The 25,228-nt window shown below is 37.0% G+C and overlaps 1 protein-coding gene across 1 annotated transcript in view; it reads left to right on the forward strand.

Moving 5' to 3' along the window:
- Positions 1-25,228, forward strand: part of svep1 (sushi, von Willebrand factor type A, EGF and pentraxin domain containing 1) — a 170,136-nt gene that overhangs the window by 55,793 nt on the left and 89,115 nt on the right. The window contains exons 6-16 of the mRNA XM_012953387.3: positions 804-983; positions 3,346-3,543; positions 5,294-5,412; positions 6,015-6,144; positions 6,348-6,461; positions 7,223-7,354; positions 10,172-10,366; positions 14,933-15,054; positions 16,299-16,407; positions 20,093-20,287; positions 24,589-24,822. Coding sequence (XP_012808841.2) covers positions 804-983; positions 3,346-3,543; positions 5,294-5,412; positions 6,015-6,144; positions 6,348-6,461; positions 7,223-7,354; positions 10,172-10,366; positions 14,933-15,054; positions 16,299-16,407; positions 20,093-20,287; positions 24,589-24,822 — 1,728 coding nt within the window. The remainder of the gene's footprint in view (positions 1-803; positions 984-3,345; positions 3,544-5,293; positions 5,413-6,014; positions 6,145-6,347; positions 6,462-7,222; positions 7,355-10,171; positions 10,367-14,932; positions 15,055-16,298; positions 16,408-20,092; positions 20,288-24,588; positions 24,823-25,228) is intronic.

Here is a 25,228-nt window from a genome sequence, read left to right on the forward strand (position 1 = left end):
GCTGTGTAATGCAAGAAGTTTATGTAAAATCTAGACTTTCTCTAGGTAGCTGAGTATATATATTAAACTTACAACACAACTTATAAGACTAACCCCCATATGTAATAAAAGAAACTAATTTTGCCCAGAAGCATTAACCCATAACAACCAATAAGATGTTTGTAAACCAATAAAAGCTTCCTGCTGATTGTTTGCCATGTGTTACTGCTCCTGGGCAAACTTACTGCCATTTTTACATAACCCTATTAGCCTATGAAATTGCATTTCAGCATTTACTGTTACTGCCCATGTGTGTAGTAAGAGGAATAAATGGGATTCACTTGTCAGAACATGGAGTGAATTTTAGTCAGAAAATGCCCAAAGTGCCCAAGTGTTTACTAGCCAAAGTTTGCCCAATGTACACAGTGACAGGCGGATCACATTTATGCTTGTTACTATACACATCTTGGAGGCAGTGATATGAATCCTTCAAGGGGTGGTTTCATGTTGTTTGGAGGCTTTGTGCCAGCCTGAAAAACAAGATATTGTTTACAATGCAAAATCAGCTTTTGTTATCAGATACAGCAAAATAGATTGGTTCACTTGCTGGCCATTTAAAATTTACCTCATTCCAAACATATTCAGACTTTATTTGATCCAGAACTTTCTGGCACCTGTAACATTTGCTTGTTTTTTTCATTTTCTGGCATAAAAGTACCTTTTTTACTGAGCGAAAACAAGTAACTAGCAAGCAGCTTGTATAAACCGGATATTTCTTTTTGACCCTGAGAAAAAAACAAAGATTATGTTTCACTTTTCTGTAGTCCGAACATGTCCAAAACTTCATACTCTTGAACATGGCAGGATGAACTGCTCCTCAAGTGATACATCTTATGGAACAATGTGCATTGCATACTGTAATGATGGATATGTGCTGGAAGGAAGCTCCAAACTCTTGTGCCTCGGAAGCTCCCAATGGGATTCAAAAGTGCCTCAATGTAAAGGTAGTTTTTTGTGTCCCTCTCTATCAAGTTTGATCTAGTCTACTTTGCTCTCTCTAACCTTCATTCTGTCTCATTTTTATGGTTCCACCCTAAAGACCAAACAAAAGTAAAAACAGCAAAACGAACAAACAAAAATCTACACTGCTGTATATGTAATGTATATATTGCCTTTTCACTTACAGTTCGATATATTGTTAAACTCAATGTCCACTGTTTCCATATACACACCTGAAGCCAAATACTTCTCTTGGTATGTGGTGGAATGAAAATGAGCATAATATGTTGATCTGGAAAAAAATCAACATGCCATTAGGAGATTATTAATGAATATTTCACTTTTTTATCCTTTATTTATATAAAGTTGCCATAATTTGCAGAGTTTTATAGTCCCTACTCCAGTAAGGCCCCAATCTCATTAACACAATGCAATTTTACTACAGCCCAATAGGATCTGGAGCAAACTATGCGCAGTCCCCTCCTTTTGCACCACCCCCATCCTCCTTACCAATAAAGTTGTATATACCAGCAGACCGCATGGTTGTTGGTCCCTGGTACAGACAATTCCTGTAGTGATGTGAAGGTTGACTTGCAACCTGAGGGTTTAGCCTTAGGTGAGATGGGTGAGAATTGAAATTTTGATGACCATTGTGGGTTAGGTTTGGGTGCAGCTCAGATTGGGGAAGTACATTCTTCCTCTGTCTTGGAACCTAAGGAGCGCACAGAAGTAACATATAAAGCAGAAAGACATGAGTATGGGTTGGGTGAAGGTCCTATAATGGCAACATTTTGAGGGTTAGGGTTGAGTGTGGGTTGTGTTTATACTGACCCACACATCACTAAATACCTGCCCCCCCCCCAGTAGCTCTGCAACTGTTCACGCACTTATATTATGGTCAGTTTTATTAGGACACAGTTAACCTGCCTGTGTGTTTTTTCAGCAAAGGAGGGAACTGCCACAAATCCAGAATGTTGCTTTCTTCTCGATTAACTGCACTATAGACTTTCATTTTTGTAACTGGGTGTTTCTTACATCCTTTCACTAACCAAAAAGAGCAATAATAATAACACAGTGTTGATTTATTATGCTGCATACCACAGGATAAGAAATCAAATTTATTATCTGGAATGTTTTTTTTTATTTTTTAAAAAAGGGACCTTATAAAATATATTAATAATCTGTACATATAAACATGAAAAAAAGACAGTATAATTGCTTTGCCTTGTGAATACATATATCCTGGGTCAGTTCCAAGGCACTGTCTTATTGTTACAGAGGAACAGAGAATAAAGTAAAAAAGCAAAAGGAAGTAGCATTGCCAGTATTTGTAGAATTCTGGATAAAAGTGTACACTGGTTTGGTTCATAAGGGTTCAGGTCAGTGGAAACTGGAAAGGAACTCCTGTTAAAATAGTGCCTGGTGCCTGTGGGAAGGAACCAGCTGTCCTTTTTCTTATAATAAAACCACTGACCTGAAATGTACACCTGACATTAGCTGCCTTCAAAGTCTTCACATATTCACTGGTAAACACATAGCATTGGGGAATAAAAATGATAGAATAATGCTTTTATTACTATCATTATTATTAACTCATTAATAAAGTGCCAGCATATTCTGTAGCGCTGTACAATTAAATGGTGTTTACATTGAACATACAGATAACATACAAAGACCTATAACCAATAACCAATGCAAGAATTAAAGAGGGCTCTGCCTAAAAGAGCTCTCAGTCTTAAAGTGGCCATACACTGTAAGATCTTCTCCTGATATTCCCACCTACGGATGGGCGATATCAGGCCAATTTGGTCATTTGGCCCCTGGGTATAGGCGCAGTAAGTTCGGGGACCGCATAAACGAGCCAATGCAGACCCGATCTGATGAAAGATCAAACCTGCCTGATCGAGATCTGGGCGATTTCAGGCCAGATGTCGGTCGGACAGGACATTGGTCCTTATTAGTGCCCATAAGCTGCCGAAATGGTCTAAGGGACCAATATCGGAACCTAGAATCGGCTTGTGTACCTTTAAAAATTTGATTCTCTAATCACCTAGAATAGCAGAATGATTTGGACCATTAGCATAAACAGTTATATAAGAGGGTCCTTACCATTAACATACAAACCCTGAACATTTAATATATTTAACAAACTTAATGGTGTTATCAGTTATTACATATTACTATAAGAATACTCTGTACAGTGATGCTATTGCACAAAGGAAACCCTGAGAGAAATATTTAATGCTCATTTTATGCTTTACCTCAGATTATTATATAACTTATTTTTGCAGCTCTCATAACAATAAGTGTCTGTGCTGTCCTAAAAATTCAATGTTCTATCCTGATATATCTTTTTTTGTTGTGCAGAAATGCACTGTCCTGTCTTCCACAAACCAAATGGAGTTCTGTCATCACCATCAAACTGTGGACAAGAGCCAGCCAAGTATGGTTACTCCTGCCACGTTGGCTGCAACAAAGGATTTATGTTATCTGGAGTCAAGGATAAAATAAAGTGCGTTGCCAACGGAAAATGGAGTGATGATATCCAAAAGGCTATGTGTAAAGGTACGACTGCAAGAATTACTAATGTATAGATAGCTTTAAAAGGTGAAGACCAGAAATATTTTAAAATCCAGATTACAAGACAAGTTAGCCTATCATTCTCCAGCCATTCTTGAACTGCCAATGCTTAATATTGCTTGGAATGGTATGTAGTTCAACTACAGATCTTGAATATGAAATGTGAGCATTGCAGGCCAACATGCAGCTACTGAAGATGGTAAAAATAGACTATTGCTGGTCAAGGAAACAAACTCTGTTCACAGCAAAAGCTCCAGACATACCAGGAATTAATTTTATACAAATTAATTTACAATGAATGACCACATTCAGTGGGTAAAAGGTAAATAATATTTAGACAGTTTAAGCCCAACTATAAATAAAGTCACCAATAATGTTATAATTTCGGGATCAAAAGAATGCTGCATGCGTAAAAAAAAAAAACTACGCACACGTCAAAGAAAGCGACACATGGTGATTTTATTTTCACACTGCGTGAATTATTTCGCTCATGCCTACTTGCCATCCATTTCCTAAAATAGGTGTTTTGTTTGGGGCTACAAAGGAGGATTAAAAGGGTCACATGCTGCCCTCAAAAAAACATGGTGGAGTTTGTCTTCTATATAAAATAAAAATATAATTTTAGTTAGATTTTACTATTTTAGCATCATTTCCATCATAACAACTTCCTCTGAGACTGATTGCACACAGTGTATGTGTGGCTAAGTTGCACAGGTACTTAACCTGAGTGACTGTACTTCAACTAAAATATCTGCACAGTAGGGAGGTTTAACCCTTTTACTGCCAGTGATCTGGTGCTACAGGTAAGTGCATTGCTAGGCAATTATTTTGCTTATATGTCATTGACATGATATAATTTCCTCTACCAACATGAAGTACCTCTGTTATTAGGGGGAAAAAGGTAAATGAAACAATGCCATCATTAACAAACAGGGTTTTTACAGATATTGTTTGTCTTGCAGCATTATTACTAGTGATGACCAAATCTGTAACATTTCACTTGGCCCAAAAATTCTGAAAAATTTGCAAAATGTGGCTACTGCAACCTATTTGACGCAACCGTGACTTATTTGACTTTTTCGCAAAATTTTTGAGGCAGTTTTCCAATGGAGAAATGCAGAATTTGACAGTAAATCCATGCCTGGCAAAAAAATGCCCATCACTAATTATTACTCTTGTTCTGCAGCTATACATTTTGACATTTCTATGGTTCCCACTTCCCTTAGCTACCGGTAGTTGTTGGATAGTTAGAGAGGAGTATGAAAAGAAGAGGGTCTCTATAGAAAATAAGCTGTAAAAAGTAAAATGAATAAAAATATATCAGAATATCATTTGAAATTAATTTAAACATCATATAAATTGTGTTATGGAACCTGATAAACCTGGACCAGATCGGCCTCTAATGAACAAGCTTTTTGGAAATCAGCACCACGGAGCAAAGTGGCTGTTCGTGGCATCTTCCAACCTTTGCTTTGCAACTCTGACTAAAGAAGACTGGTACAGGAGAGCAGGGTCATTTTAGGGAGTGATGATGTGGAACTTTGATAGGGGGCCTATGCATGGGCCTTGATATTGGCTCCCAGTTTAATTTTTATTTATTACCAAGCAAAATGTTAGTACATTAAATAGGGATTTGCATTGGCAAGCAGTGGCACAGACAGTTTTAGGGCTGTTGGGGTTTGGGAAATGTATCTTACCAACATGGTGCCCATTAATTTTTGTTTCTTGGCCTTAGATACCGAGCCTCCTAAAATCATCTGTCCAGAGGATATACATGTTGAGAATGCGGAGCACCAAAATTCAGCACTTATAAACTGGAAAGTTCCAGAGGCAGTAGATAATTCTGGGGAAGAGGTAAGAGTAACAGAAGTATTTATATATGCACTGCAGTTGTCTTATAAAGATGCTCTATATATTTCTGAAAATGATACAAATTTAAAAGTTCAAAGTTTGTGAACACCCTCTGGTACTGTAGCTCTATATTTGTCCAGCAAAGGGGAACTAAACTCAATGAAAGTTGTAATTTCAAGCAACATTTCAATAATGACAAAACTTCAGTGGTTTTATAGTTACATTATTTGTAAATATATTGCTGTTGAAAGCAGTGTCTGCTTGTGTCCTTTTATTCTTTGTGGCACGTCTCTTGAAAGATTGTAGCTGCTAAATCAAGTTGTCCTTCAGCCAAGGTTCCAGTTCCCACAATGCACTGCATGTTCTATAAAAAAGCATGAAAGGTATTTTGAAAATATAAGTCTTGGCTTGGCATCCAGAGAACAGAAATGGCCAGATGATCATTAACATAACATTTACAAATATTAAATCATTTAAACTTTTCCTTATTAATGTGTTAATAATTAAATTTGATTTCATCACGTAAAATAAAAAAATAAACTCAAAATATGAGGTTAAAATTCTAACTTTTTTAAAATATATTTTATGTATCAATATATTTTTAGGTATCAATTCAGGTCAGTCCAGCTTTTCTACCCCCGTATGTTTTTCCTATTGGAGAGGTCTCAGTTACATATACTGCAACTGATGTATCTGGCAATGAAGCAAGTTGTACCTTTAACATCAGGGTTATTGGTAAGTTATGAATGATGAGTCAATTATATGTCAAGGGATTTTGACTGATAGCATGATCTTGTATTCAGTAAACACTCATTTCCCTTCTGTATCATTTAAAATTTAGTGTTAAGAAGGTACAGCCTTATTTACAATGGTTTGTCACATGTGCATACTTACAGTTGATCTTCACTGACAACATATCTGCTGAATTTCATTTCTAGATGTAGACCCTCCTGTCATTGACAGATGCAGGTCTCCTCCTACCATCCAAGTGACTGGCAATGAGAAGTTTCAAAGCGCATCCTGGGAGGAGCCACAGTTCTCTGACAATTCAGGTAAGATATTTGATGAATAAAAAAAAAGTATTTGTTCAAAATAATGTGGTTTAAACTACACTGAAAAAAATACAACTCAGCACAGATATAAACATAACGTATTGCTTGGTTTTCACAAGTCACTTGTAACACTAGCTCATCTACAAATGTCACCACTAATTGCCACCTCAATTAATAGATACTATTGGACAGTTCACCCTGTAGAGTTCTTGCAGCTACAAAGAATTTCCATATCAAGAACAAATACACAGATAGAAGCAACATTCAAAGTCTATGTAACTGTGTTTTCTAACTGTTATCAGCAGGTACTCCCCTTTCTCTACGTCTCTTGCCTTTCTGCTGCAAATGGCAGAAAAAATGGTGGTAAAAGACTCTTTAAAGATTACTTGTGCCCTTAACTCAACTGGGAACCAATTACTGATTCATCTTTTTCCATGATTTCCTCAGGGTTCCCACTAGCTGAGTTGTATTCTCTAAATGCCTCTCTTCTGTCAGGGTAGTCTACAGCCAGATAAATAGCCTAGGTCCATCTTTAGGTAGAATAACATCATAAATCTTTCCACTGGTTGGGGCCCCTTTGGTTCTGTACTCGAAAGCTTGGGAAGTTGAGTTATTGCATTTGTCTGAGACACTTCCTGGCTCTGTAAATTTACTCATATACCAAGGGCTGTATCTCCTTTACATTAGAAAACATTTACATGATTTTTGAAATTACAGTTACAGCTTACCTGTATGTTACCTGTATGCTTTAACTTTTCCAGGTTTACCTTTAATTATTACCCAAACTCATTCGCCCGGAGACCTTTTCCCCGTTGGAAGAACTGTAGTGCAGTATACGGCTATAGATCCATCTGGCAATAAAAAGACATGTGATATTTACATCACCATCAAAGGTACAATAATCTATTAACCATGGTAATGTTAAAAAAAATAAAAAAATTATCTTGCTGTAAACATTGTAAAGCTAAGTTTACTTTGAAAATACAAATAATACCAATAAATGCACTAGCAATTAAATGAAAGAATGAATTACGATAGCTTGTGAATCATCATAAATTACTAGAATGGGGTTCTGACATAAGGAACCGAGGCTTGACTAGGTAAGTAGGCTATGGGGCTTGGCTGGTCACAAAACTGGTATATGAAGTAAGGTGTAAGACACTGGGCTGGAAATTATACACGTGAAGAAGGTTCAGGAAGCCTCAGGAAGAGGAAAGTTTAGAGAGGATTTCCACCTTGAAGGGAAAAATTCTTTGTCTGGAGTCATCACAGAGAAGTGTTCCTACTTGCTCATCCAAGGATAATCAATGGGTGGTCCCAAAATGTTAGACACCTGTCATTATAATAGCTTACCTGATACCCCAGGCTGTTGCTCCTGTTTGCTTAAAATTGCAACATCCCAGGGTAATGCTGCAGGAGCATCATGCCCCTATCTTCTTTCACCTGGCCCAAGTTCAAACAGAATATTGAAAACACAGAAGAAGATTGTGACATGGTACTCCTATAGAAGCACCCCAGGCTGATGCAGTTTCCAGCAAACAGGAGTACCACCAAGGCAAGGGGTATCAGGTAAGCTGGGGTGAAGTTGGTTGTGTTGCACAGCCTGTACCATAATGCTGCCCTAGTCAAGCCATTATTAAATGGCTATGAAATAATCTAAATATTAGTGAAATAATTACCAAAACAGCCTTATACTTAAGATGTTAGCAGATATTTGAGAATCATTTCTGAATAACTATAGAGATCAACTTAAGTTTAATAAACAATACATATGTTGTCTTCTTGATATTAATAAAAATATACATAAACACACATAAACCATATAGCATTCTATTTCCTTCAGACAAAAATAAGGGGTCCTCTGCATACACTTATAATCAGTTATGCTAAGGACATTGGAACATTATCCCCTCTATGAAGTAGCAGAAAAATGTGCTCAGTTTGAATTATTTTTCTCATGCGTGACTAGTTTTTCCTTTTAGCACAATCAAAACATACTTTGTGACCACCTTGTGACTCAACCAACAACCAAAAAATAATTGCGCAATTTGATGTTTTCGATAATGCGAGAATAATTATGCCACCTTTAAACTGATCTTAAGACTGCACAACACAGAAATAATGTTTGCATTGTAATAAACGATACCATGAACATTATTGCATTGCCGAATGCAAATTTTTATTCTTATTTTGCATTTTTTACTCCATTTTTGTGCGCACTGCCAAAAAACACCTTTTTCTTGTTGTCACAAGGTGGTCACAAGGTGGTCGCAAAGTAAACTTTAATTGTGCACAAAGGAAAAACTAGTTGCACAGAGGAAAAGTTGATGCCATGTGTGCTTTTTCGCTAACTCCATTTATTACATGGGGTACATGTTTAATTACATAATGCCCTTTGTGCATTAAGCTACCAAAATATGCCCTCTCCTTTAAACAAAACAGGGATTTTTTGTCCATATATTGCAATATACTATACAAGCTGGCCAACTATGTCAAAGTCATCCCCTTTCTGGCTAGTCCTCCACTTACTTTGATCTGATTCAGTAAGAATTCTACTGCTTCATTATACATTTGTTTGACTAAGTTTTACCTGCTACTTAATTGTTTTTAATGTTAAAACTCCCAAATGGTTGCCCTTTTATTGGCCACCATTGGGATCACCTGACTGTAGCTGGGAATGATAGGAGCTACAACATGGAGCTGGTCACTGCTCCTCTACAGCAAAAAATGAAATAAATAAAAAGTTGTGATCACCGCTAACTTTTAAACCATTAATCAGGAGCGTATTCTATTCTTTTGTAAGGGCATATTTGTCAATGTATAAGTCATTGGATGTACTGGAATGTAATTTTTTTTTCTTCTGTTCTTTCTATGCAGACTCCTTTGCTCTCCACTCCTGTCTCTTTCTTTCTCATTATTTGTCAGTTCTCTGCTCCTTTAACAGTTTACCTTTAATGTGCTTCACTACTCTACTCTTTCTCCTCATTTACAACTTTCTTCTGCTGACACTCCCTGCCTTTCTCCCCATTAATCTTTGTCTCTTTCCCTGCCACATTTTGACTATTACTCTCTAGCCCTCACTCCCCCTTTATCTTCCCATTTCTCTCCAAACACACATTCTCCATTTTCATCATGACCCTTTCTATTCAACTTTTTACTTCCCTCTATTTTTTTTCTCCATTCCATCTTTTTTCTTCCCCGTACTTCTATAACATTTTGCAATTGTACTCTTCTAGTTCTTTTGTGTTCACACACTGCACATTTTCACCCCCCCATTTCTCCTGCTTTTGTCTTTTCCCCCTCTCCAGTTACTCACATTCCATTTAATTACTGAAAATATTATACCTTTGAAGCCAAGATGTTCACAGCTGCATTCACACTGGGATGAATGTCATGTCTTTTGATTATTGAATCATTACATAAAGGAATAACTAAGCAGAGCAATGCCTTTCTGACTGGAACAAATTGTGCTAGAAGTGAACAAGTTGCACAGAGTGAGGCCGCTCATCCACATATCCAATCCAATATGCAAACTTTGCACTAGCCAATCAGCCAGAAGAATTTACTATTTAAATGCAAACAACTTTTTTCTGCACCTCTGCAAAGTTCTCTCCTTTTTTATTATTTAACAAAAAATTACGTCAGTTTTACTTACATGTATTTTGTTACAATCAAATACCTCCTTAGAGTTTTTCTAAAACTATCCACAGGCTCACCGTGTGAGATTCCATTTACTCCACAAAATGGCGAATTGGCTTGTTTAAAAGATGTCGAAGGTGTCAACTGCACATTAGTCTGCAAAGAGGGCTACGCCCTAGCAGAAGGATCGACTCAGAACCTGTATTGTGCCTTTAGGGATGGACTTTGGAAGCCACCAAAACGAGCTGACTGGCCTGATTGTTCTTGTAAGTTTGAACATACCCAATATATAGACAGACAGATAGAATTAAGGTGGAATTCAGTATGTAAAGATAAAACTGTAGTATGTTACAATTAGAACTCAATCTTATGCTTGCAGGAATGTGGGAGCCAGGTTCAGGTATAGGATCTGTCATCCAGAAACCCATTATCCAGAAAGCTCTGAATTACAGAAAGCCCATCCCCCATAAACTCCATTTTAAGCAAATAATTCACATTTTTAAAAATGATTTCTTTTTTCTCTGTAATAATAAAAATACCTTGGACTCAATCCCAACTAAGATATAATGTATCCTTATTGGAGTTAAAATAATCATATCGGGTTTATTTAATGTTTAAATTATTTTTTATTAGACTTAAGGTATGGAGATCCAAATTATGTAAAGACCCCTTATCTGGAAAACACCATGTCCTGAGCATTCTGGATAACAGGTCCAATACCAGTACCTGTTTCAGGAAGTGCATTAACTAAAATAACCATGATTTGAATTATGGGAAATTATAACTAGAACTTTACAAATTGTAGTTATATGTTTTCCGAATGCTTTAGGAATATATACTTAAGGAAGAATGTAATTGTAATGATTGTAATATTAGGGCTAATATAGCTGCAAAATTATGTGTCATTGATTTTTGTTTTTACCTAACCCACTCCTCAGCTCAAAGATACCTTCAGCCTCTGACAACCTTACAGTTCCAGTCCAATCTATCATACTGGCTAGGAGGGTGATGGAAGTACTGTTCACATCTTCAAATATTTTTCAAATATCTTCAAATGTTGCACTGCCCCAGTCTGGAACTGAAAGGTTGGCAACTTTACAGTATGGGTGCAGAGAAAGGTATCATGAACAAGGGTGCCATTAAAAGAGAACGAACTGTAGAATCACTGGGGGGGGGGGGGGTAAAAGCAGGCAAACAATCCTCTTCCATCTTTTTTCTTCACACTGGATGTGCACGCACAGTAATGTGAAAATCTGAATTTTAAAGGGCAAGGCAATGCAAAGTCACTTGGGGGTGCCAAAATGTTAGGCACCCCCAAGTGACTTTAATCGCTTACCTTGTACCCCGGGCTGGTGCCTCTGTTAGGAGAAAACAGCACCAGCCTGGGGTACCTGGAGCGTAGCGCTTCCTCCTTCCGGCTTTGTTCTTGGAACGACTAAGGACAGGCGCATACGCAGTAGAGTGAAAAGCCGACTTCTCTGTTAAAGTTCGGCTTTTCACTCTACTGCGCATGCGCGCGCGAGTGAACCCGGAAGTAGGAAGTGCTGCAGGTATCCCAGGCTGGTGCTGTTCTCTCCGTACAGGGTCACCAGCCTGGGTTAAAAGGTAGGCGATTAAAGTCACTTGGGGGTGCCTAACATTTTGGCACCCCCAAGTGACTTTGCCTTTCCTTCTCCGTTAACAAAAAAGTCAACTTTTTAATTCTACTGCACATGCTTGGGCCCCTGGGATTGCAGTGAGAAAATAAAGAGGATTGCTTGCCCGCATGTACCCCGGTCTGCAAATAGGAGCACCAGCCTGGGGTATCACAGAAATTATTACAATTACTGGGGGGTGCCTAACATTTGGCACCCCCCAGTGATTTTTAACTTTCCTTCTTCCACCTTCCACCTTTTAAGGTGTGTATTAAAAAAAATATACTGCCCATCTGTGATCAGGGAATATGCCAATATAACTTTAATAAATTGCATTGCAATAAGCCCACTGATTTACTAGGCCTTTAAAACAACAGTAAGTGTTTTTTATGAATATCTTTCTATGCATTTTCTAATCAAATTTGTACAGACATTCCTAATGAGGTATTTGTACCAATGGTTCTGGCACTGTTCTGTCATTTAAAAATATGTTTTGTACTGAATATAGTTACATTATTAATTTGGGTTGGAAAGACTTATGTGCATCAACTGTTCCGTGTGATAACATTTTTAGTAAGTATGTAATGTAGTGTTATGTAATGTAATGGCCACATTATCCCTTTAGGGGACAAACCACCTTTACGGAACTGCATGATCTTGCAGATGAACTCAGTATTAGCTTATTTCTAGTAATGAGTGAAATTTTTTGCCAGACATCTGCTATTTTTTTTTTGTGAAGCCACTGCAAAATGTTGCACAAGAAAAATGCTGTGGGAAAAAAGGCCATTTACTTCAATTAGTTTTGCAATTTTTTGCCATTTCTCAAATTTCTCAGTAGTTTTCACAATTTTTTTAGCAAAGCAAAATAGGACAAATTTGCTCATCAATACTTATTTCACAGTAACTAGGACAGCTACTCACAGTTCCCAATAAATCATTAAAAGCAAAACAGTACAAAGATTTCCAGGCCTTCCTGATATTCTTTGTTCCGGTCAGGTGGCAATAATGGCTTCCAGGTTCTGGTACAGAATCACATTTGTGTATAGGGGTAGCCTCTCTGTGACAACAGGATCTTTCTAGTCCAAGCTCTCTAAACACTGGATCCTTGCCTGGTGAGGTATCACTGAGATGATGACCCCTCCCTTCCTCCTCAGTGAAGCCTCAGCTGCTCAGCTAGCTCTCCTCTGTCTCTTACCAGCTACAGTGAGTTCCACAACTCTGGCCTACCTAACTTAACCTAACCTAACTTAATTACTCACCTCTCTAAGGTATCTGACCGTACCCACTCTTTTCATCTTACATAAGTCTAAGAGGAATTGTCCCACTGCTCTCCTTCTTATACAGTTAGCATAAGACAATCTGCTCCTAAATAAGACTTAATGGGACCCTCTTGAATCTTCTCAAGGACATATCTAGTATAAATAAATCGAAAGAAACTGGACTTGTTAAGTAATCATTGAAGATGTTTCACTACTCATCCAAGCAGCTTCTTCAGTTCAACTGACTCAGCATATGTACTCTTCCATTAATCCAATCACAATGGCACTTTGTAACTCTTCAGAGAGGTGACATCTGAAACTCACAGAGGTTTGAATGCTGTGGAGTTACTTTGAAAGGATTACCAAAGTATCATGCAACTCATTGAAACAGGTGTTACTTGTTAGAGTTGCATGAATGGATGTGTGAAGAATTCTGAAACTGCCGGGGTACAGATGTTAGAACAGCATTGTATGTAGCAGACAGATGGCGTTGAAGGTGTTGGATGGTTTCTCCACTTTAACATGAATAGCCTCTTTTACACCTCTTTCAAACCAGCAGTCTTCTTTGTCCAAGATTTGGACATTGTTATTTTCAGAGAGCTTGGATGAGTAGTGAAACATCTTCAATGATTACTTAACAAGTCCAGTTGGCTTAGATTTATTTATACTAGATATACCATGACCTGGATGAATGAAAATCTTCATAGTCTTCTCAAGGACTATTACAGCACCATCTAGTGACTGGAAATAGTAATAAATAAAATACCCTATTTTTGGCTCACCTTTGCCGCACCTTTTTCTCTGCATTGCATGCAAGTGCACCTATTGATGCAAGGAATCCTGGAGCTTCTGCCACCTTCATGCTGATGGTAATTCCAGGTTTCCCTCTACAAACTGCACCAATAGAAGCAGTAGACTTGTGACCAGTGTATCATGTGCAAATGTTATTATAATGCTGAGTCCAATATGTTAATACATGCACCTGCAGTTGTGTTTATTTTGACACACGGGGTGCAATTGCAGTTGTCACAACTCATTAAACAACAGTAACGACATTGCACTTTGCACACTGCACTTATGGTTATAAGTGATAAACTTTGCAGTTTTCACCCTCTTTCACCCAAATTATAACCAAAAGATAAAAAAATATTTTTCGAACTGGGAGTGGTGTTCATCATCATGAACACTTCTCAAGAAGTAACAGCCAGTTAACATAGAAATACAAAAAAAACAGCATTTGCCTTTTGTTCCTAAGTGTATTAAGCTTATTATTCAGGATCCTCACTATCCATGGACACAGCAAAATGTGTCAATAATCCAAGATATGTGATTCCTTCCTTCTCAAGTACTAGGAGTTACATAGTCTAACAATTAATGGAGCCAGCATGAAGCATATTCTACCTAACCATCATAGTACTGCTAGACCACATTCTTACTTATTGCAGAATTAAACAAATTGATCTGAGAAAACATAATTTCTTAATTTCTAGGCCACTAATCAAATATAAAAAAGGTCTTTCTATGTCTTAATCAGTAGGGAAAATTAGGAAAAACTCAGAACCACCACCATATAGAATACTGTCAACACCCTTAATATGTGACTCAGTAAATGGTCCCAGTCCCAATGGTAAATGGCTATTACGTTAACACCTTCCCGCAAGTAATAATAGAATTTTAGTATTTGTTTTGATTCAACCAAATTTCTGCTTAATTGAACCACTTCCGCATTATGCATTATGTGTTATTTAGCATGATTATCAAGAAGAATTAAAAGCATGTATCCTTGCTTTCTGTGTGGACAACATTTTATGCATATGCCCTTGTCTGCTATAACATTTCTCTATAACATTTCTTTACATTGTGCACAGTGTCTGCCATATAATTTCAAACAGATGGCAAAACGAATTAACATTCATGTCAATGTGCTTGCAATTTACAGTAAACCGGTTTGCTAATCATGGATTTAAATCATTTGAGATGCTGTATAAAGCAACGAGGTGTGATGACAACAGTCTTCTAAAGAATTTTGCTGATGCTTTCCAGAGTTCACTTGGTAAAATGGTAGGTTAGTAATATTTTTTTATACTTGTCATATAAGTCTAAAGTTAAGTAAAGATGTCTTATTTCTACAAAAGCTTCATATTCTTTTATAACTGTGGTCTGTAATTTGCCCAAAAAAGCTGAATCAGTCATGCAAATGTAATATGGTTTAATCAAAGGACATTGTAAGGGTTGGTGAAAAAAACAAGGTAACTTAAAGGAGAAGTAATCACTTGGGACGCCCCCAAGGGACTGTAATCACTTACCTGATACCCTGGGCTGGTGCTCCTTTTAGCAGAACACTGTTCTGGCCCAGGGTATTTTTTTAGCATGCACCAAAGAGAAATCCTCCTTTAAATATTATTATATTAAGAAATTGGTGTTAAGGAAAAGTGTCTTAGCAGTAAAACTATTGGACCTTTATTCTACAGTTTCATGGTCACTGACAAGTTTTAAAACATAACCTTTAATTAACCATTAAAATATATCAAATAGTTAAAAGTAAGTGAGTTACTTATTTTAACCTAGGCAGGTGCTGAAGCGCCGTGGGTTTTGATGGTGTGGGAGAGGGGTAAGAGGGTATGATTTGGTAAAGGGTGCATGGTGGTCCTAAACAATGTTGGTGGGTGGTGTGTCGTGCAAACCAGCACAGATATAGTTAACCCCGCATTTACTCTTCTCCTCCCTGCTCTCCCTAAACCAGGCATAGAGTGCTATTGTGGATACCTCAGTGTGTCACTGGGCCGTACCCCTTACTTTTAACTATTTGATATATTTTAATGGTTAATTAAAAGTTAAGTTTTAAATTGGTCCGCGTCTACGAATTAATACAGCTGTGGGTGGTGCAGTGTTCTTTCTTCCTTAATTGCATTTATGTTTTTGTTCATGCACACCCTCATGCACTCATTTTTGTTTAAGGGTTAGTGCCCCTTTTATATCTTCAATTTGGCCTAAGTTTTAAAACTCTACAAACTTTGTGTTTGTTACAGTGTTTATTTCACTTTTGTGCCCACACAATTTCCAAAGCTGTGTGCCATAATAAAATGTTAGGTGCACTGTGTTTTCTTGAATACGATTTGGCTATGCGGTCCTATTTCTTGCAGAGATGCTATTTGCTACATTTGCTAATTATCCTATCTAATATGGTTTCTGTGTATATCTGTGTATATGGTGGATTCCCTTGAACCCTTACATAATGAACAACACATTTGCTAATTATAACTCCACATTGTCAGTAAATTAATTGAATCTATTGTCGATTACAGGTTCCGTCATTTTGTACCGATGCTGATGACATTGAGTGCCGCCTTGAGGATCAGTACCAAAGACAATGCCTTGAATATAACTATGATTATGAAAATGGATTTGCTATAGGTGATTACATTAATTACATACATAATATTTAATTAGACATTCTTAGGTAACTTTTTGGCCACTTTGTAAATCTCTAAATACGTGTAAAAGCCTTATTATTTTCAAATGTTTTTTCTTTCCAGTACATGAAAAATATATATATGATTTTTGGCCTTGCATTAGCCTTCCATACTAGTTCTTTCTACTGGTCAACTGCCAAGCCCTTCAATTTAGAAGCAAACTTTCTTAGAAAGCAACAAAAGACTGTCTGCATAGTATATAAACTGTTAAAAAACACAACATTTTTTATAATACAAATATAACAGGGAGGGCATGTAACACTACTCACATGATGGGGATAGTTGGAGAATATGTTGGAGAGTCTGCAGTAGTTTAGCCTCTTCTAGGCCTCCCACTGAATACTCGGGACCTTAAGCTGGAAGGAGGGCAAGCTCAGCAGACCAGACAGCAGGTCCAGGAGTACTTCTGCAGAGAAATGTGAATTAGGAATAAGCAAAGCTAGTCAAGCCACAACACCAACTCATAGAAGCAAACTGAGGGGCAGGCAGGGTCAGAGCATGCAGCAATTCAAAAATCCAGTAATCAAACAAGCCATGAATCAAAACCAGAAATCGGTAAGACATTTCTTAAATGCTCAGAGTTAATCTAGGATTACCTTGCAAAAAATTAGACTGTAAACTTCTTTTTAAAAGCATGCGTCAGGAATTGCACAACCATGTTTTTCATTTTCTAAATTTTTTTTCATATATTTATATATATATATATATATATATATATATATATATATATATATATATACAGGTCCTTTTCAAAAAATTAGCATATTGTGATAAAGTTCATTATTTTCTGTAATGTACTGATAAACATTAGACTTTCATATATTTTAGATTCATTACACACAACTGAAGTAGTTCAAGCCTTTTCTTGTTTTAATATTGATGATTGTGGCATACAGCTCATGGAAACCCAAAATTCCTATCTCAAAAAATTAGCATATCATGAAAAGGTTCTCTAAACGAGCTATTAACCTAATCATCTGAATCAACTAATTAACTCTAAAAACCTTAAAAAGATTCCTGAGGCTTTTAAAAACTCCCAGCCTGGTTCATTACTCAAAACCGCAATCATGGGTAAGACTGCCGACCTGACTGCTGCCCAGAAGGCCATCATTGACACCCTCAAGCAAGAGGGTAAGACACAGAAAGAAATTTCTGAACGAATAGGCTGTTCCCAGAGTGCTGTATCAAGGCACCTCAGTGGGAAGTCTGTGGGAAGGAAAAAGTGTGGCAGAAAACGCTGCACAACGAGAAGAGGTGACTGGGCCCTGAGGAAGATTGTGGAGAAGGACCGATTCCTGACCTTGGGGGACCTGCGGAAGCAGTGGACTGAGTCTGGAGTAGAAACATCCAGAGCCACCGTGTACAGGCGTGTGCAGGAAATGGGCTACAGGTGCCGCATTCCCCAGGTCAAGCCACTTTTGAACCTGAAACAGCGGCAGAAGCGCCTGACCTGGGCTACAGAGAAGCAGCACTGGACTGTTGCTCAGTGGTCCAAAGTATGTCATTCGGAAATCAAGGTGCCAGAGTCTGGAGGAAGACTGGGGAGAGGGAAATGCCAAAATGCCTGAAGTCCAGTGTCAAGTACCCACAGTCAGTGATGGTCTGGGGTGCCATGTCAGCTGCTGGTCTTGGTCCACTGTGTTTTATCAAGGGCAGGGTCAATGCAGCTAGCTATCAGGAGATTTTGGAGCACTTCATGCTTCCATCTGCTGAAAAGCTTTATGGAGATGAAGATTTCATTTTTCAGCATGACCTGGCACCTGCTCACAGTGCCAAAACCACTGGTAAATGGTTTACTGACCATGGTATTACTGTGCTCAATTGGCCTGCCAACTCTCCTGACCTGAACCCCATAGAGAATCTGTGGGATATTGTGAAGAGAAAGTTGAGAGACACAAGACCCAACACTCTGGATGAGCTTAAGGCCGCTATTGAAGCATCCTGGGCCTCCATAACACCTGAGCAGTGCCACAGGCTGATTGCCTCCATGCCACGCCACATTGAAGCAGTCATTTCTGCAAAAGGATTCCCGACCAAGTATTGAGTGCATAACTGAACATAATTATTTGAAGGTTGACTTTTTTTGTATTAAAAACACTTTTCATTTATTGGTCGGATGAAATATGCTAATTTTTTGAGATAGGAATTTTGGGTTTTCATGAGCTGTATGCCACAATCATCAATATTAAAACAAGAAAAGGCTTGAACTACTTCAGTTGTGTGTAATGAATCTAAAATATATGAAAGTCTAATGTTTATCAGTACATTACAGAAAATAATGAACTTTATCACAATATGCTAATTTTTTGAAAAGGACCTGTATATATATATATAAAATGATGCAGGAAGGAACCGCTCTCACAGGTCTTAGTCATCCATAAAGAACTTTATTTAGAAAGGCACGACAACTGACGTTTCGGCTGAACCACCAGCCTTTGTCAAAAGTATATATATATATATAAATACATTTTTTTTCATGTTTTTTCTTGTTATTTTCCCCTGTGGGGAATTCAACAAATGTAAAGCCCACTTATAATGCTGGTTAACAGCCATTTATTTCAGAAAATGTAGTTGATGTTTGATTAGTTGTTATCGTCTGTCAAACATGCATTACCAGAAATATTACAGATTGTTCTTTTACCTAGGGGCACATTTACTAATCCACGAACGTCCGAAGAGCGGCCGAATGCGTTTTTTTCGTAATGATCAGTATTTTGAGATTTTTTCGTAAATTGTCACGACTTTTTCATAGCCGTTACGACTTTTTTGTAGCATTACACCTTTTTCGTAAATTGTCGCGACTTTTTCGTAGCCATCGCGCCGAGTACGAAAGTTTCGGATTCATTCAAGCTTCAGTATCGTGACTTTCCTTGGGCCAGGTTGGAGCTGCAGGGTGCCATTGAGTCCTATGGGAGGCTTCCAAAATCATGCAAAGTCTGAAAGGTTTGCCCGCCGTTTACGAGTGCTCAATACGAAAAAGTTGCGTCAATATACGAGCAAATCATAACGGCTTCGGAAAAGTCGCGACAATTCGTGCAAGTCGTAACGGCTACGAAAAAGTCGCGACAATTTACAAAAAAGTCGACGACAACGGCGACAAAAAAAATCGGAAAAAATACGAAAAAGTTGCAAAATGTTAGTTTCCAATCCGAATTTTTCCCATTCGGATTCGTGGATTAGTAAATGTGCCCCCTAGTATTTGGGTTTTTTTTTTGCTTATGTCTGTTCTGAAAAAAATCTAGTTGCACAGAATTTGTAAATAATTTGATGCAAAATTAGGTTTAATGGTGAGCAATTTTATTTATGTACCATTAGTAAAAAAATGGATTTTTATAAATGCCACAGACAATTTACACTTTCAAAGCTTTCTTCTTTTTTATTCTAAGAATTCAAAATTGTGTGTTCTCCAATAAAGGGACTGAAGCTCATCAGAGTTATAAATATTTCATTTTTATAGCAAAGCACATGCTGTTTGACAAACTGAAGAACAAAAACCAGGGCAACTTAAAAATAAAATACATGTAGTAGAAAAGTGTAAATCTTTCAATGCCTTTGAAAAAGGAAGACTGGAAAAATATATTTGCTTTCTTGAAAGCATGTTTTATTTGTCTTTTTTTACTTCTCAGGCCCTGCAGGATGGGGTGCTGCCAACAAGCTTGATTATTCCTACGATGAAGATTTCTTTGATGCAACTGAGACGGAAGATGCTGAAAAGCCTCTGTCTGATTCCCCTCACACAGCGCCACTGCGAGTGAAGAGGCACCGGAGACTTAATGCTGGGGCGGCAGATCAGAAAGTAAAATTTATTTTTAATATTACAGGTAAGATCAATACCAAAGTAAAACTGTGTTCTCTCTCTGTGTTCTCTCTTTTTTGCTGATATGCCTAGCTACTTTAGGCCCTACAGCTACTATACCTATTATTCTAATCTAAAGATGATTGCAATTGTAGCTTGAAAACATAACAACAATTATCCTTTTACTAACCTGCACATACAATTATTTTTACCTTAAATGGCAAATAAAGGCATAGCTTCTATGCAATGGTTTCAAATTGCCTTTATTGAGTTTAAATAAACAAACACTCTATATAGCAGATCAGTGTTGATGATCTGCTATATAAGTGGATTCCTATAGAAAGAATTAATGTGATTCTATAGAAAGAATTACCACACAACAATAAAATTGTTGGTTGGCTGTTGTACAGGAGCCCTTTTACACCAAGAATCTGCCCCCAAACAAAAGTCCCTTTACTTTAATGATATCCCAGTCACTAAACATGACACAGTAAGTTAGTCTTAACATTATTTAAATATATAATGCTGGTATATTACATACTGTTATAGAGAGAATGTTTTTATCATTCATGTAAGTCCATACCCTAGTGCATCTTCCAGTTTTAATTCATACATAGGAAACTCAACTATATCAGGTGTCAGTTTCTCCGTCTATACTAACACCTTGCAAATACAGGTATGGGATCCCTTATCTGGAAACCCGTTATCCAGAAAGTTCCAAATTACAGGGATGTCATCTCCCATAGACTCAATTTTAATCAAATAATTCAGATTTTTAAGAATGATTTGCTTTTTCTCTATAATAATAAAACAGTATATATATATAGATATAATTAATCCTTATTGGAGGCAAAACAATCCTATTGGGTTTATTTAATGTTTAAATGATTTTTTTGTAGACTTCCAGTATGGAGATCCAAATTACAGAAATACACCTTATCCGGAAAACCCCAGGTCCTGTGTATTCTGGATAAAAGGTCCCATACTTGTACTACCCTGGTCAGAATAGATCCCAAGACTCCTGTACTGCGATTCAGTTATACTAACCACTATTGGAGTAATGCAATGGAAAAAATGGTCGCAATAGGACCAAAATGGCACTTTGCAACAAATTTTGCATTAGCGCAACAAAAAAATACTGTTAGGGTATCCTTTGCATTTATTGCAACAGTAGGTTTGTGATTGCAAATTTTTTAGTTTGCACAAGTATGCAGTGAATGTAATAAAACTTCTTAATGAAAAAGTTGGTATTTTTCTGTTAAAATGAACTCCATCTTCAAGCAGGTGTTGAAAATTCGCAATGTATAAATAAATGTTGTAATGCAATAAAAATGTAACGAAAAATATTACATTGGAAAATGCAATTTTTTTCTTATTATTTGAGCGCAGTTGTTTTCATTTGTGAATTTTATTACATTTCCTCATATGTCAGGTATTAGGGGGTTATGTAATAAAAGTTCAGCATTTGCTACAGATCTAATTATCTATGGCAACCAATCAGCAGGTAGCAATTACTATTCACCAGTAAACATCTTGGTAGGAGATTGTTCTAAAAATAACTTTTTTAAAATCAGATTTAGGGAATAAAAGTCAATAATACATTTTTTGATCGGCAAATTGCTTTAAGCAAGGGAGAGTGAAAGAGACAAAATATAGATGACTATCTCCTGCAAGCCTACAACGCCATTATAAATACATGATTATCTCCTGGGAGCACTGCAGATTAATTTACCTTATCAGAGCTTAATAAATATTATAACCATAATGAATTATAAGAGATAATTTTCACAGTATAATAACAAGCTCTGCTCTCTGTGATTTATTTAATCTTAATTAATTTTTAATTATTCACTAGTGGATGGAATAAGATATCCCTATATAGTTCTTTGTCTAACTTCCATAATAATAATTCTGTATATATCATTTTAGTTTCATGAATTCCATATTGGGACCTCTTTTTTGTAGGTTAATACTCCAATTATCACTGCTAATATACATGAATATATAAGGCCTGTGGACTGTGCCATAAATAAAGTGGAAGTATTCCTAAAATAAGGTCAAAATTGATATTTCATTAAAACTTTAAAAAAAAAACATGAGTACAATAAAGTACCACTAATTAACTGCCAAAATTATAATTGCTCTTGAAATGTATGCAAAAAATGCATTAAAAAAAATAATTTTTAAATAATCTTACACTAAAATTAGAATTTCATATGTGGACAAAAAAGGTGACATTTGTGTATTAGTCTTTTAAAGGAGAAGCAAAGGCTAAGTCCCTTGGGGGTACCAAAATGTTAGGAGAAAACCGCAACAGCCCGGGGTAGCTGCGAGCGTCTCCTCTTCCTGCTTTGCGCGCTTGCGCAGTAGAGTGAAAAGCCGAACTTTAACAAAAAAGTCAGCTTTTTACTCTACTGCACATGCGTGGGCCCAGGGATTTTGACAACAGAAGGAACAAGGAAGAAGGAAGCACTCGCTGCAGGTACCACGGGCTGGTGTGGTGTTCTCCTAACAGGGGCACCAGCCAGGGGTAAAAGTAAGCGATTAAAGTCACTTGGGGTTGCCTAATATTTTGGCACCCCCAAGTGACTTAGCCTTTCCTTCTCCTTTAAAACAGGTGGATGTCCTCCAAAATAAATTCCATATAAAGGACAATTACAATGTCCTACAATTATTTATTTGTACAAAAAAAATGACATTTATGTTTACAATAACAAGATAAGTCAAGAGCAATAAAATTATATTGGATCTTATTTACCATATTTGAGCAGCATCATGTTACATGCAAAGTTAAACAGTTCTATTACAAGTGATATCATAGCGGGCTTGTTCATCCCCAGTAGTATACAGTAGAACCCTGATTTTATGTTGCCTATGTGAGACATGACAAACTGTGTCAATTCAGGGATAATGAAATCCAGAGATGTAAAATCAGGGTTCTACTTTAAGTTTGCATGGTCCAAATGCTAATATCTATAAAAACACACAAAAGAAGTGGATGGATATGCTTTGCTGTATGTAAATAGATGAGATAATTGATACCTAAAGGTGGCCATACATGGGCAGATTTCAGCTGCCGATTTGGGTCCTTTAGATCAATTCGGCAGCTTATCTGCCCATGTATGGGCACCCCCGACGAGCCTACCCAAATGACGTTGGCTCGTTGATGCAGTCCTCAGTCTGATGGCCCATATACCCATCAATTTAATTAGATCCTTTGGCCCCTAGGTGGGCATATCGGCAGATGATCTGTTCATTTGATGACCTTGCCAAACAAGCTGATTGCACTGTGTATGGCTACCTTAAGACCTTGTCTCCCGCCATATATGCACCGAAACCTTGTTTTGTATGATAATGCAGTTAAGTGCAGGTATGACCACCTTAAGTATAGCATAGTAACCAATCAAATGTGTTCTTTCCTTATTCTAACGATGTGAATTAGTTTATTCTACAGGGGATTAGTTAGTATGGTTGACTGTACCTGCAAAAACACAGGCACAAATAAACTAATTTTTTATTAGTGATTTAGATTTTTACATACATTTTTTTTTAAGCAATTGAGATTTTTAAACAAATGAGAACTTGACGGGTTTTAGGTGACCGGATTTTTATTTTTTTTATTGGAAAAAGGAAGGAAAAATAAAAAAATTTGATCACCAATTTATAAAATAACATTGTATCAAAATTCCAACTAGAAAATTTCTATTTTTGCCACATAGTTTCTGTTGCACTATTGGTTTCCTTAGAGCTGTATTCTAAAACATCAGATATTGCAATTTTGCCAAACAAAAGGCTAATGGTCAAAACGGTCTGATAGTCTTCTGTTTATACATCAATACTTATACCCATGTTTGTGTGCTCTTTGAGAATATTTACTCATATAATGCCTTTAGGTCTAAGTATATATAAGTATGGGGGGGGCAGATTTCCTTTGTTTTTCACTTCTGTGTCAGAAGCTTGCACTACATATAGCATAACAATAAAAGAGAGCCTGTTACTTTCATGATGATAAAAAGGCCCAAGCCAGCAATCATCTTCATGTGCAATGGGTCACCTGGATATAAAGATGCGACATCAAACAGACATCAAAGTGAGTGTGCCAGTCACGTCATTAAATCAAATGCAATGGAGGAAACTAATCGATGATTTTGAGGGGCAGAATGTTTGCAGTATTGGGCTCCTGAACATGGAAAAAAATATAGATGCTCAGAATATTTCAAGCTCAGCAGTTTTAAAAAAAAAAATATTTAGTGCTCTTGTAAATTCAAAGAAATCTGTTATTTTCTCACATATCTAAGATAAATCTAACACTATCTCTTTGTACAGCAAGTGTACCATTGCCAAAGCAAAGGAATGACACCCTGGAACAAGAAAATCAGCAACGGCTCCTTTTGACATTAGAAACCTTGACAAACCGACTGAAAAGAATCCTTAGAAAGGAACCTCTCCACTCTTTCCACTTTTCCTCAGAGATGATTATTGCCGACAGTAACTCTCTGGAAGATGGAAAAGCCTTTCTGTTTTGCAGACCAGGCTCTGTGTTAAAAGGACGCATGTGCGGTGAGTAAAACTATATTTGTGGAATATATTCATAGGACTTATATGTACTGGGCCTTCATTTTGAATCCATGTATGGGGGCAAACAATAAAAAAATACCAGAAGCAGGAGTTTTATTTAATACTTTATAGATATATAGTATACTATATATATATATATATATATATATATATATATATAGTCTTGCATTGATAGTCCATGTAAAGAGCAGGTAAAAGTTAGGAAAATGCTATTCACTTCCCTTTCCACATGGGGAATCATTTCTCTTTGTAATATGTAGGGTTACATATATATGTATATATATATAAAATCATTTATAAGTGTTACAATTTTGGCCATCGTGGTGAAGCATTGCTGCCTTGTAGCACTATTGTGGCAGGATCAGTTCTGACCAAGGAACTGTCTGGA

Source organism: Xenopus tropicalis, chromosome 1, assembly GCF_000004195.4.
Source record: "Xenopus tropicalis strain Nigerian chromosome 1, UCB_Xtro_10.0, whole genome shotgun sequence".
NCBI classification, from domain to species: Eukaryota; Metazoa; Chordata; class Amphibia; order Anura; family Pipidae; genus Xenopus; species Xenopus tropicalis.